The 13457-nt window shown below is 46.2% G+C and overlaps 4 protein-coding genes across 5 annotated transcripts; 3 read left to right on the forward strand and 1 right to left on the reverse strand.

Moving 5' to 3' along the window:
• The first annotated feature begins 19 nt into the window (after nt 1-19).
• On the forward strand, nt 20-4943 carry LOC117138200 (PAN2-PAN3 deadenylation complex catalytic subunit PAN2). 2 transcript variants are annotated; one of them, XM_033300129.1, is made up of 15 exons: nt 20-190; nt 288-478; nt 540-709; nt 766-2027; nt 2089-2210; nt 2264-2363; nt 2421-2477; nt 2535-2830; nt 2895-3091; nt 3156-3518; nt 3578-3776; nt 3838-4049; nt 4114-4335; nt 4394-4503; nt 4566-4943. In XM_033300129.1, exons 1-15 carry the CDS (start codon nt 136-138, stop codon nt 4730-4732), a joined length of 3723 nt encoding a protein of 1240 aa, XP_033156020.1. In that variant the 5' UTR covers nt 20-135; the 3' UTR covers nt 4733-4943. The 2 variants fall into 2 exon arrangements, with proteins under 2 accessions (XP_033156020.1, XP_033156019.1); XM_033300128.1 differs by having other exon boundaries at nt 21-190; nt 2421-2480.
• A 99-nt stretch (nt 4944-5042) lies between these two features.
• Nucleotides 5043-6274, forward strand: LOC117138203 (immune-induced peptides). The gene is made up of 4 exons (XM_033300133.1): nt 5043-5312; nt 5379-5591; nt 5651-6006; nt 6074-6274. The coding sequence occupies exons 1-4, from the start codon at nt 5255-5257 to the stop codon at nt 6077-6079; spliced, it is 633 nt and encodes a 210-aa protein (XP_033156024.1). The 5' UTR covers nt 5043-5254; the 3' UTR covers nt 6080-6274.
• Nucleotides 6268-11509, reverse strand: LOC117138199 (Fanconi anemia group I protein). Its single transcript, XM_033300127.1, has 13 exons — nt 11373-11509; nt 10860-11314; nt 10565-10800; nt 10396-10505; nt 9890-10340; nt 9746-9834; nt 9576-9688; nt 9248-9513; nt 8852-9195; nt 8453-8793; nt 8059-8390; nt 7229-8000; nt 6268-7170 (listed from the first exon to the last, which is right to left on the reverse strand). Exons 1-13 carry the CDS (start codon nt 11469-11471, stop codon nt 6297-6299), a joined length of 4482 nt encoding a protein of 1493 aa, XP_033156018.1. The 5' UTR covers nt 11472-11509; the 3' UTR covers nt 6268-6296.
• A 700-nt stretch (nt 11510-12209) lies between these two features.
• LOC117136779 (kunitz-type serine protease inhibitor nigrescinin-2) lies at nt 12210-12956 on the forward strand. The gene has a single exon (XM_033297829.1). The coding sequence runs from the start codon at nt 12287-12289 to the stop codon at nt 12626-12628; it is 342 nt and encodes a 113-aa protein (XP_033153720.1). The 5' UTR covers nt 12210-12286; the 3' UTR covers nt 12629-12956.
• The last annotated feature ends 501 nt before the right edge of the window (nt 12957-13457 follow it).

The raw sequence follows: 13457 nt of genomic DNA on the forward strand, positions 1-13457 counted from the left end.
AGAGACGAGAGTATTTTTACCGCAGCCCTGCCAGGGTCACTCTAATCGGTGCAACGCAAAAACGGCTGGCAGTTTTGAGCGAAATTTGTTAAAAAATAAACAATAAACAGTCGCGTGGGCATCGGCGTGCGGCAGATGGATTACGTGTATTGCGGCACCGACCCCATCGGGGCCTCCGAAGACATACTAAGTGGGTCAAGGGGTCGCTTCGGGGCCAATGCTCACCCACACACACACGCAAACCAGCTAAAGCTTTCTCCTTTGTTTTCTGTTTACTTTTTGAAAAGGTGTTTATGACGCGGGATCCGCGCCGGGAAACGGTCACTTCTCGCCCAGCTTCAATGGATTCAACATCGGCACCACCGATCCGGAATATGTGGAGCTTGTGCCCGTGCTCGCCGACGGCGGAGAGCACTTCGGCGTTTCCAGCGTGGCGTTCGACGACTACGAAGAGCTGCTGTGGATGGGCAACCAGGGCGTGAGTTCCTCGTCCCGCCTGCCAGGCGTACTAATCCTAAAATCTTTGATCCTTTCCACAGGGCCACGTCACATCGTACTACACCAACTCCATGCAGAAGTACACATCCTTTCAGGTCCACGCCACCGACATTGTGCGCGACATCTCCACCCTGGACTCCGGAGTGCTGGCGCTCACGCAGACCTCGCTGCGCCATCAGATCCGTAGGGGTCTGCCCAAGTTTACCTTCAAGTAAGCCAAACGCTGGCACAATGATTCCCCGAAAGTGAGGTTTCTATTTCTTGCAGATCGAACAACATGAAGGAGATGGTGAGCATGCTGCAGCTATCTCCGCACCGTCTGGTCATGGCCGGACTGCAGGACGAGCTCATCGACTTCGACCTGCGCACGCTCAAGGAAACCCGCATAGAGCATGTGGGTGCCGGCGGATGCACGGTGCTGCGCAAGAATTCACGTTATTTGTTTGCCGGCGACCAGCTGGGAACGGTGACGTTGCGCGACCTCAACAGCCTAAGTGTTCAGCACACAATCAAGACGCACACTAACATCCTCTCGGACTTCAGTGTCCAGGGAAATCTGCTAATCTCTTGCGGCTACAGCGGAAGGCAAAATAACCTGGCCATCGACCGCTTCCTGATGGTCTACGATCTGCGCATGCTGCGCCTGATCGCGCCCATTCAAGTGATGATTGATCCACTGATGCTTAAGTTCCTGCCATCGCTGACATCCCGACTAGCCGTCGTGTCCAGCTACGGCCAGGTTCAGCTGGTGGACACTGTGGAGCTCAGCGAGCCGCGAGTATCCATGTACCAGATCAACACCAACGGCAGCCAGTGCCTCAGCTTCGACATCAGCTCCTCTTCACAGGCCATGGCATTTGGCGACCAGTCGGGCCACATCAACATGATTGCCGCTGTTCAAACGCCTCAGCCGCAGTTCAATCTCTACTCGCGAAGCACAGAGTTTGCGGACGTGGTGCCACAGCTGCCGATGGTCTCCATTACGGACACCAACTTTCCGCTATCGTCGGTCATGCTGCCGCACTTGACGACGGGCACACAATGGTTCTCAGATTGGCCGGAGGAACTGCTGCGCTACCGCTACCACAGGCCCAAGACCATTGATCCCGAAGTGCTGAGCAACATGAAAATGCAGGGACCGATTGGATACTCGCCAAACCCGCGCACCGCCCGCCGTAATCAAATTCCGTACGTTATTGAGCAGGGCGGCGTGTGCAGCTCGAACGGAAATGGAACTACTGCGGCGACCAAGGCGGAGAACGGTGTGAAAATCATTCCACGGCGTTATCGCAAAGTCGAGCTTAAGTACACGAAGCTGGGCACCCAGGACTTTGACTTCGACCAGCATAATCAGACATGCTTCGCGGGTCTGGAGGCAACGCTACCGAACTCCTACTGCAATGCTATGCTACAGATATTGTATTTCACCGATGCGCTTCGTGTGAAGCTGCTGGAACACTCGTGCATCAAGGAGTTTTGCCTGTCCTGCGAACTGGGGTTCCTCTTCAACATGCTGGATAAGAGTACCGGTTAGTTTGCTTGTGTAACTTAACTAGCCTTAGTTTAAGTATTTAAGTGTGCTCCTTTCAGCTTCTTCACCTTGCCAGGCCAGCAATTTCCTGCGATCGTTCCGCACTGTGCCAGAGGCCTCGGCACTGGGATTGATTCTCACCGACCGCTCATCGAATGTCAATCTAATATCGCTGATACAGGCAAGTAATACCATTGTTTCCTAAGCAGTTATTTAATTTATGCACACTCCCAGAACTGGAACCGATTCATTTTGCATCAAATGCATTACGAAATATTCGATTCCAGCAAGAACGCATCCACCTACAGCGGATCTGTGCAAACATCAACGAACGGTAACCACAGCCGAGATTTTCTTTTACAAATAAGTGAAGCTTCTATTTATTTTGCAGCGGAAAACGCGGCATCTTCGGAAACAAGTGGCTCCTCGGATCTTTACGATTCCATAAGTGGTGAGTAGTTAAATTAATGTTTAAACTAACACTCATATGTACGTATATGAACAGATGAGAACACCAAGGAGGACGATCGGGAACGCAGTAAGATTAACGCAGAAACTGACATCAGTAAGATCTTTGGGACCAAGCAAATTTGTATAAACCGATGCATCAAATGCCAAGAAGAGAAAATGAAGGAAAGCATTCTACTTGCCTGCAATATGTCGTACCCCACCAACATCAAAGATAGCGATCAGTATTTCAATTTTGGCACCATTTTGAAGCGATCTCTCAGCTCCGAGAAGAGTATTCAGGCCTTCTGCGAGAGATGTAAGAAGTTTTCGCCAACCAATCAGAGCGTGAAGGTCGGTAGCCAACTTTATAGTAAACCAAACAGGAAGTTACATTTGTAATGCATCTGAATTCCAGGTGACTTCGCTTCCGCAAATTCTGTCCATTAACTGTGGCCTCAACAACGAAAAAGACATTACCTTCCTGAAGCGCCAGCTCAATCGCTGCAGCGAAAAGACGACTGTTGATGCGGCCGCTTCCCTAAGCACAAGCAAGCCGTGTCGATATGGAGCTAACTGTTCCCGAAGTGACTGCCATTTCATGCATCCGGATCGGTGAGTTACGACGAATGGGAACTGAATCAGTAGTCTTATGCATACTATTGTATCTACTATGCAGCAAATCTCCATCGCACACAAGCCAACCGAATGCCGTCAACAGTTCTCCTAATGGACGCCAAAAGTCTTGGTTTCCCCTCACATTTACTATGGGCATCAATGACCAAGGTGAGGTCCAGGTGCAGACTCCATCAGACGCAAGCAGTGGCAAATCGGAACAGGAGGAGGAAGCGGAAAAGCCACCAGCAAAGGGCTTGGACAACAATCGGATGTACGCGCTACATGCCGTGGTGTGCCAAGTCGATGATGGCACCCAAAAGAACTTGGTATCGTTGATAAATGTGCAGCGGCCATACCACACCATGAAGCTGGCTGAATCCGCAGATGACCCCCCGAGTCAATGGTATATTTTTAATGATTTCAGGTAAGTTTGATTTGTATTGTAAATGGCCCTCGACTAATATTGCTCACATTGGTCAACAGCATATCGCCCGTTTCGCCACAAGAATCGGTATGGTTCACATTGGATTGGAAAGTTCCTTGCATACTCTTCTATAGGCACGTAGAGGATGACTCTGAGTCTGCTAGTACTACCAGCTCGACCGTCACGGAAAGCGAAGAAACCATTCCATCAGAGAGCAGCAGCGTCTCGCCAACAAATCTATCCAACCCTTTTCTAGAGGTTAATAGTTTAATATTGTATTGAATCTGCTAAATGCTAATCTGAATCTTAATCTTTCCAGGAAATTGTGAGTCCTATGCTAGGCAACTTAAGTGCAGACGCAACGCTGAAACCGCTGCAATCGGATGAAATGCCGCAGTCGGGTGATCTGGTCGCAATGGATGCCGAGTTCGTTACCCTTAATCCGGAGGAAAATGAGATTCGCCCGGATGGCAAAACGGCGACCATCAAACCATGCCACATGAGTGTGGCCCGGATTTCATGTATACGAGGGTAATTCTTTAACAGAAACTTAAAAATATTCATCTCGCTAAGCACGGGTATGAATGATTTACAGACAAGGCGCGGCTGAAGGAGTTCCATTCATGGACGATTACATATCCACCCAGGAGAAGGTCGTGGACTACCTAACTCAGTTCTCGGGAATCAAGCCTGGCGACTTGGACGCCAACTTCAGCAAAAAGCGACTGACTGCCTTGAAGTACTCATACCAGAAATTGAAATACCTCGTTGACGTGGGAGTAATATTTGTCGGACATGGTCTGAAGAACGACTTTAGGTGGGATGCCCTGCTTTATAGGGAACCTACAGACCACTAAACTTTCATGTGATTGCAGGGTCATAAACATCTACGTACCGTCGGAGCAGATAATAGACACGGTGCACCTATTCCACATGCCACATCATCGCATGGTTTCCCTGAGGTTTCTAGCCTGGCATTTTTTGGGTTCGTATATGGTTTGTCTTCGATTTGGAATTGTATCTGATTGGGTTTTCTTAATGCCAAAGGTACTAAGATTCAGTCCGAGACGCACGATTCCATCGAAGATGCACGGACCACTCTGCTGCTCTACAAGCACTATTTGAAGCTGCAGGAGGAGAAGAAGTTTGCCAACGCTCTCAAGAATCTTTACGAGCGCGGAAAGCAGCTGCAGTGGAAGGTTCCAGAGGACTGATTCGTAGCCAAATCCGATGTCAATTCGACGAAACTCATAATCAACGCAATCGTCAGTACAAACGCTACACCGATCTGAAAAAATCCCGGCATTTCCCAATTTTATTATGTTTCAATGCGTTGCTATTTGCTACGAAGCTCCTGGTATTTCATGTTGTATTTGTCTATCTTTATAACAAAATCAAATCAAAGCATAAAAGTTGTATATCTTATCAGTGATGCTTTATTGGTCGTTGTTGTTGCGAATCTAAGTTGCTTATCAAATGCACAATCGGGCTGGTAGGCAAAAGTGCGCAACAGAAGCGTTCAGTGATCGGGTACGAGTGCAGGTCAATCGATTCAATTCCTCTGAAATTCCCATTCGCACTCCCTTATCACCAGCGGCGTTTCGGAATTTTTGAGATGCTGTCGCTAATTTGATGAATACCTGATTTTGGACTACTGAGCTACTACTTATAAATACCACGACGAGCAAGTCAAGCCAGTTAGTTAGAGCTCAGCATTCACTCAGGGAACAACACAGATGACAATGCATTTGTTTGGACTACTCGTGCCGATCGTTTGCACTGTTTTGTGCGTCGGTGAGCAACCCCTGCACCATGGTCTCGCCCAACCGGCGACTAACCGGCGTTTCATTGCTCCCACAGCTGCCGATCCCCAGCGGACATACGACGGACATAATGGGCCACACGTTTTCGGAACACCCGGCAATCAAGTCTACATTCGGGGGCAGAACGATGGCGTGTACAAGGTGCCAGGAGTAGGTGGTCAGTTCCAGCACGCATCGTCGCCAGCGGAACACGTCTATACGGATGAGCAGGGGAACACCTATGTGCACAAAAAGCACGCTGGAGGACCAGGTGGCTAACACTTATGGTTCGAGGCAGCGCATACATCTTATTATGGATTCTATTTTAAGGAACACATACGGTTAGAGGACCTGGCCTAACTGATGGACAGCCCGCCTACTCCACTGTTCCGCCTGCTGCACTTCGCAATCCACAGTTTCGTGTGGAGCGACCTGGTCGCACTGTGGATGTGGGAGACGGAGGAGTGGAGCGACCTGGTCGAATGGTAGACGTCGGATTAATAGTTGAAAGGGACAGCCGCAGCATCCACGATGGCCGCGTCCAGGGAGAAAACTTCGTGGCTCGTGACGATCAAGCAGGAATTTGGGATGATAGTGTGTCGGTGTGGAAGCGTCCGGATGGACGAACTGTTTCAGTGGGCAGTGACGGGAGTGTTATTGTTTCTGGACATGGGCTTACGCTGCAAGTGAGTACATTGTTTAATTCATCAAGTTTCGCTTATAAATATACTTATAAATATTTTTTATTTGCAGTACTAACAAATAATGGGATCACCCTGTTAATTTACCGAGATTAGGTAGCTGAAATTCCAATGATATTAAATTAACAATATTCACAAAAACATTAAACAATTTTTCTTTTTGAACATGTGAAAATTGCGCTAATCGCAACAGTTTTTTAATAAGAATTGACTGGCATTATTTAAATACATAAATATTTGCCAATAAAAAGCCTATACTTCTATTTAACCAAACATCATTTCCTCACAGTACGAGGTATTCCCAGTCTACGACCAGGTTGTGGTTTCTTCTTCTCAGCGGGCACTTCGGGAACGCAAAGATCTTCTTCGGCTGGCTCCGCTGCTTGCTTTTCCGCTTGGCCTTTTGACCTTTTCGTAGTACGACTCTCGTGGGATGGCTGGTCCTCGGGTTTTTTGGTGGCTTTAGCCACACTTCTTTTGGTTTTCGGCTCCACTTTTTTGTTTCGCCTTAATTTTGAAGTTGTTTCAGGCTGCACTTCCTCGACTTCCTCTTCCTCTTCATCTTCAGCTTCCAGCTGCTCTGCAGCTTTGCGGCCCCTTTTTCGTTTGGGTTGTGGATCCTCTTCTTCACTGCTAGGTGCACGTCTTCTGCGCCTTTCTTCCTTCTTATCTACGACTAAGCTTTCATCTTCCTGCTCCTCCAAGTCCTCTGGGTACGTGGTGGACTGAGCGTCATCGTCTTCCTCTACATTCTCATTTTCATCCTCATCCTCCTGATCGTCAGCATTACTGTCTTCGGTGGAAATGTTGCGGCCATCCGAGATACTACGCTCTATAGCTGCCTTCAAATCTGTCGACTTGATATCGAAGTCGCGCATGGTTCCCAAATGAAGGTAGTCCGTAAGCCTATTCTTGCTTTTGGTCTTTTTGGACAGTAAAATAATGTGCTTGTTAAAGTCCTCGATAACCATTATAACCTTGGGAATTAACCGTGTCTCCCTCAGAACTTTAGCACGTTCTGCTTGAACCTTTCGCTTTTTTGTATGCTGCTGCGCTTCCTCATCCAGGGTATTAGCTTCTATATACGTGATGAGCTCGTAAATATTTGCAGGAAGTTGCTTGCCAACTCCACGTAGCAGAAGTTCAAATCTGTTGGAGAATAAAATGCAGATTAGATATCCATTAAATTTCGACTAGATGGACTCACTTGGTGCTTCGAATGTTCTCCATGGACGTATCTGATGTGTAGCTCGATATGTAGTGCTTGGTCAGGCTTTTCAAACAAGTGTAGTGCTGAATCAACAACTTCATAAGACCGTCCATCAAAGAACCAAGAGGAATGCAAACGTTTGTAAGCACCAGCAAAGTGCGAGATATATGGATTATTTGTGTGCAAATGGAACGATCCATGGAATCCAGGTTGCCCCGCCAATATATCTGGTCAATTTCAGGAACCACTTGGCATTTGTAGTTTAGATTATTGGCTTTGGTCACAAAGTAGTCCACATCGTTTAGCTGCTTTTGTACGGCAGCATACAGATGCTGTAGGCAACTCTCGACGGTCACTGTACTTATGGACTTCAGACTTAGCTCCACAGAATCTGAGGGCGCGTCTTCATTTTGTACGCCCAGTACGTGACCCAATTGCCTGGCAACACTGTCGAAGAAGGGACCCAAGTGCGTCTTTTGCCGCTGAACGAATAGCATTCTGTGCACCAGACCCAGTTCACAATTGAGAATCTCGTTTTTGCTGCAAAAATTTAGCAGCCAAGTGTACGATTCGGTAGCAGCACGATCCTGGTAGTCAATGTGATCCAAAAGAATTTCAAGCGACTCCAAGAGGTAAACAGGCAATTTGGAGACGAACTCATTTTTACAAATCGAATCATCAGTGCCGTACTCCGTCATAAAGTCGTCTAAAACATCCTGAACTGTGTAAACCACTTCCTTGTTTCTGCTTCCCTTTATAGATGCCATATCTGAAAGTTTTACCATAGTTTAGATTATCCCTCATGTGCTTTACATGACTTGACTTACCAAATGACTTGACAAAATCTTCGAACTTCTTTGAGTACGTTTCATGAGCTGTTTTTAGGCATTCCGAAAAACACTGAGTGGCTAGGGCGGCGCTCTGCATGTCGAAATTTTTCCACAGCTGCGGCAAGCGTTGAATGCAGCGCTCGTAAATGACCTTTGTAATGTCCGTCAATTGCTTAAAGGTGCGCTTACTGTAGGCCAACTGCTTATAATCGGGCTCCAGGCGTATAGACTCCACTCTGCTGGCCGTTACGGATAAAACATACCGGACGAGGGGCTCATTGGAGCGCAAGAGAACGGTTTTTTCTGGAGCAGCAAAGGCTACGACGTCACTAAATTGAAAATTGAAAACAGTTTTAAGAAGTAAGAAGGGAATAACGTCAAGGTTACTAACTCAAGCAGGAGATGCAGCAGCATTTCCAATATGGCCAAGTCCCAAATATTATCAGGCTGTGTACACATGGTCTTTACCGGGACGCCGTTCATGGTCAAATTGCACGTTGATGTGCTATTATTCTTGGCCGTTTGCTTCAAATGTTTATAGGCTTTCTTGGATGCATCGGATAATGCTTTAAGACTCTCCACAAGCTTGCAATGCTGATTAAAAAGAGGCAATATTTGACAAACAGCATTGTTTTGTGGCTTGGATTTGAGCAATAAGTGGCAAATGATTCCTTCAATGATATTCAGTTGCTGCAGAACAAGGGCGCATTTTAGATGTGTGGCTGGCGGCGTCTGAAATCAGTTGGCATTAGTTTATTTATTGAAATTTAAAGGTAGTAATCGTGCTTACTATCTCTTCCAGGGGCAATCTGTTTGCCACCATACGGTCCACACAGAAACTCATGAGCCGAATTATCTCACGAGTATCGTAGCCCGATGGAGCTCGATCGAAAACAGCCAAGCAGTTGGCCACAAACTGAATCAACTTGCCCAGGTTGTCTTTGAGCTGAATCTCCATGTGTTGATCGTCGCTAGAGCTAACCAATTGATCGTAGCGAATGCGGAATACTGTGTCTATATCGTCACCAGCATCCTCTGCAGATGGGGTGTCGAAGAAGCTGCGAAAGTGCCAGTCAATGACTTGCAGCACATGGGGCACTAGTTTAGCATTCAGCTCCACTGCTCTCTGAAGATCTATATGAAAGGCATTGTTAGAAGTTGTATTATTTGATTTCGTTTGACTTACTCTCATACAGGGAGCATCGTATATCGAATTGTTGCTGCAAACAATTTCGCAACATTCCAATAATTTCCAACGTGAGCATGTCGAAGTTTCTTTGAGGATTACTACGACTCCCCAGTGTGTTCTGGGTCATTATGGAGTAGCCAGAGATGCTGTGTTGAGTGCAGAAGCTGGTGGCACTTGAGGTCTGGCGCACAGCATTGCTGTTGTTCAGTTGTTTGAGGATCATGCAGAACCCATAGATCGCCATTCGCCGTTTTTGAATACCGCTGAAATATATAGTGCAGAATAAGGAGTGAATAAAGTACTACAAACTGGTAATAAGACTCACCTTGAGCTCATTGCTTTGCAAAGTACATCAATTAGCGCATCACGGACGCGATTGGAAATCTTTAGCAAAGGTAGAATAAAGTTCATCATGCGCATGGACTGCTCACCAGACAGCTGAAATATTTACAAAGCCTTTAGATAAAGAACAATTATGCCATTGGTCTGACTTGCCCATTGCATGTGCTCCAAAACAGATTGAATTGGTTTAATGCACTCGGAGACCGTATACGTATCAGCCACACTTAGAAGTGTGAGACATTCTGCAAATATGTATTCTTGTTGCATAAAATTATTAAGAACATTTTCTCCACCTACCCGAGAACTGATTTTGATCCTGGTATACTATCATCCACTCTGATATAAGCTTAATGATGCCTTGTCCAAAAATGAATCTTTTGCGAATGAACTTGGTCAGAAATGTGATGGCCAATGCGTGCATCTTGGGCGATTGCGATTTCAGCAAGTAAAATACGAGATGAACCAGCCCAGGAGTTATCACATCCTTGCCGTCTTTGTTTTGATCAATGAGCACCATGAAGACCTGCTGCAAATCGACTTGCTTGCGTTGCAATGTATCCCGATACCACACGGAGTAGTCGGCTAACGTACGCTCTTCTTCGTTGTTTTTGATCACATTGCGCAGAAAAGGTAGCAAAATGGAATGAGATATTCTGGCGGACTCTGGGTCGCGATTAATGCTGGTCATCGAGATGATGGCGCTGAGCATAAACGGAGTAAGGATCACGTCGGGCATGTGCAGGAAGTTCTGAAAAGTGGTTAGTTAAGTTGCTGAACGGTCGATTGATTTGAGTCCAGCTTACTCTCAGCATTATGGCCAAATGTTTCTCAGTAAGTTTGTACATGGTACAGTAGTTCAAGTGATGCAGTATAGTCTCTTCGGCCTCCCTTAGTTCCTTATCCGAGAACAAGTCTAAGAATGAGATGCTGTCAATTTCTAGGAACATAGTCTTCTGTATAGTTCAGACTTACCAATGCTATCCAGATTCGTAGAGTTGCTACACATGTCTGAGAAGAGCCGTTTGTAGTAGTTGCGATGGAAATACTTCTCCAGGGCCAGCAACGGAATGATCAACTGGGAAGCAGTGCTGCACATCGAAAAGAGCTGGAAGCACAGTGCTGGGAGTTCCATGGGCGACAGCTCCTGCAGGGCGCCAGAGAATTTGTTGAGTACTGTCACAATTTCGCCACTGCTAAGATTCATGGTCCTAAGGAGAACGCCAGAGTTGTGTGGTTAAATTGTGATTAATTTAAGATAGTCACCCACTTGAACATGTCGGCAATTGGCGTGAGGATTGAGGCTGGCCATTGCATAGTGGCTATGCTCCTTACGGTGGTGTCCCTAAACTCTGTTCCATCTATGGATATGCCGTTCAGAAGAAACCGCGGTCTGGACAAAAGCAGCGACAGCGCGTCCGGCAGCAAATCCTTCCAGCCGACGCACTTGGCGTCTCCTTGGCGTATCCCGTCCATGCAGTGCTCCACGATCCAGGCCAGCTGCTCGGACGGAAAGGTGACCAGGTCCTGGGACAGGCGCGTGATCAGATCGAAAGTCTGTTTGTAGCTCAGTTCCGTGCTGCTCAGTCCGTCCATGAAGCTGCGCACGCATTCGAATCGCTTGGCCAGCGCATCCTTGCTGTCCGGATTGAAGCCACGGAGAAGGTAGTTCCAATATGTTATGCCCTCACTGCGTGTCATTGTGGATTTAAGGGTTTCCTTTAACTATCAAGCAATGTTTATCAATTAAGATTTATATTGTCTTCCGCCTTATGGGCCCAACCTTTTCTATTGGAGTGTTTTGAATGAGCAGTTCCAGCTCATCAAAGCGCCCCTTCTCGCCCAGACTTCGCATCCAGGTTAGAATTGATTCGCGTGCCATACCCAACTCAATTTTAGTTATAATTTACGATTTAAACAAAGTCGCGCCAGATTTCACCAATTACCACAAATTAGGAATGGTAAATGCCCGATATGATTGCCGATCACACCAAGCATCGATATCGACAGTATTACAATTGGCGTAACTTTTAAAATAGCCATAACTGATAATAAAAACTTACCATAAAAGTATTCATTTTCTATTTCAAAACGAAATAAACATTTTATATTTCTAATTTGAAAAATACGAACTATTTCAATAAAACCCAAGGGCTTAAAATTTATAGTTTTAAGTAACAGGGTCAAGAGTATAGATATTGATTTGACTACTCCACACAGGCAATCAAACAAGTTGGTTTGCCATAATATAACAAAACAGCAATTATTAACACAAATTATTATTATTATTATTATTAATGAAACCCATAAAAAAACAAAACTTTGTATATTTATACCATAAGATGGTTGTATGCTTTGCGATTATTATGCTCACATCAGTAGTGAATTAAAGAAGTTATATCTACACTTGGACTTTCAGTACAAAAATTTGTTTTAAACATAGTTAGAAATCGTTTGGCACAACCTAGTTAAAAGCGGACTCTTCGAAAGAGTAACCAAAGAGCGTTGGAGTCGAACGAAAAGCTCCGCTGGCTCTTAGATGGGAGTATTGCCTAGTATCCGCTTCCCTTCGCCCGCTTCGGACTACGAGGTGGCACCATATAAATCCAAAAGCTGGACTGCAGCGCCAACAGTTGCGTGAAGACAATCGCCAAGTGATCAAGTGAATTAAATACGAATCTAAATCAAGTACACAAAATGCGCGGACAACTGAAAGAGTGCGTCGGAGTGGCAGTGGTGCTGCTCCTGCTGGCGGGGATCAGCTTGAGCGAGGCGTTTCCCATGGACCTCTACGACGACGTGAGCGACTTCTTCGACGCCATCTCGCTGGACGATGTGGCCAACACCGGGCGCAACACCCATCCTGAGCAGTTCTGCCTCATGCCGGCGCGCAAAGGCGTCTGCCGCGCCCTGATCCCGCGTTGGCGCTACGATCCGGAGCAGAAGAAGTGCGTGGAGTTCAAGTTCGGCGGCTGCGACGGCAACGAGAACAACTTCGCCAGCTACAAGGACTGCATGTCCACCTGCGAGGGCATGTAGGTCTCTACGCTTCCGTATCCGCATCCCGATCCGGATAGCGATCGGTCCACCGCGACCGATGTGTTGCCAAAGGCGGCTGCTTCCCCTCGAGCTCTGCAATCCAGCGAACCAAAGGCAGCATTCTCCACACCCAAACTCACGCACAAACATCACAATCCATGCGACTAACCGTCCCATCTTCTACCTAATATTTATGTAGTTTCTGTCATTGAATCCATCTACTTTATACTTTCCTGGGTGTGTCCGTCCAGCACTCGCCACCCAGCTAGAGCTTAAGTTATTGTGATAAAATACTTGTATGGAATAAAGAATTTTTTATAACGACCAACTCGATGTGGTGTTTACTAATGTGGGAGAGGTCTCCTGATCGTCTGAAGCTCACCAATATTTGCTAGAATCTGGGATATGCTCAAAAAGTTAATACTTAAGTATGCTATGCTTGTGAGGATTGTGCTGCATGGGATTTTAGTTCTAACTAGCAATTATTATTATATGTGGTGTATTTTCTAGTCCTTAAATAGCAATTATTCTCGATAAAAACACAACAAGGCTTTCTATCCAAATTTCTAGACAATTCTAGCAACTACGAATGTTTGTTTGTTGACTTCCAATCGATTGTAGCCAGCAAAATTCCATTCAGCGATAGACAACTGGTTTATTTTTTTGAATATTTATAAACATTATAAGCATATTGTTGAATTGCTGTTTCGGCCAAGCGAGCCAAGAGTCGCGAAAACAATCAATTACCAACGGCCTCAAAAGTGCGAGATATCGCTGGGCGCAATTGCCGGAGGCGAGTAACTTTCATATGTAGATTTCACTTGGAAAT

The sequence above is a fragment of the Drosophila mauritiana genome, chromosome 2R, assembly GCF_004382145.1.
Source record: "Drosophila mauritiana strain mau12 chromosome 2R, ASM438214v1, whole genome shotgun sequence".
Taxonomy (NCBI): Eukaryota; Metazoa; Arthropoda; class Insecta; order Diptera; family Drosophilidae; genus Drosophila; species Drosophila mauritiana.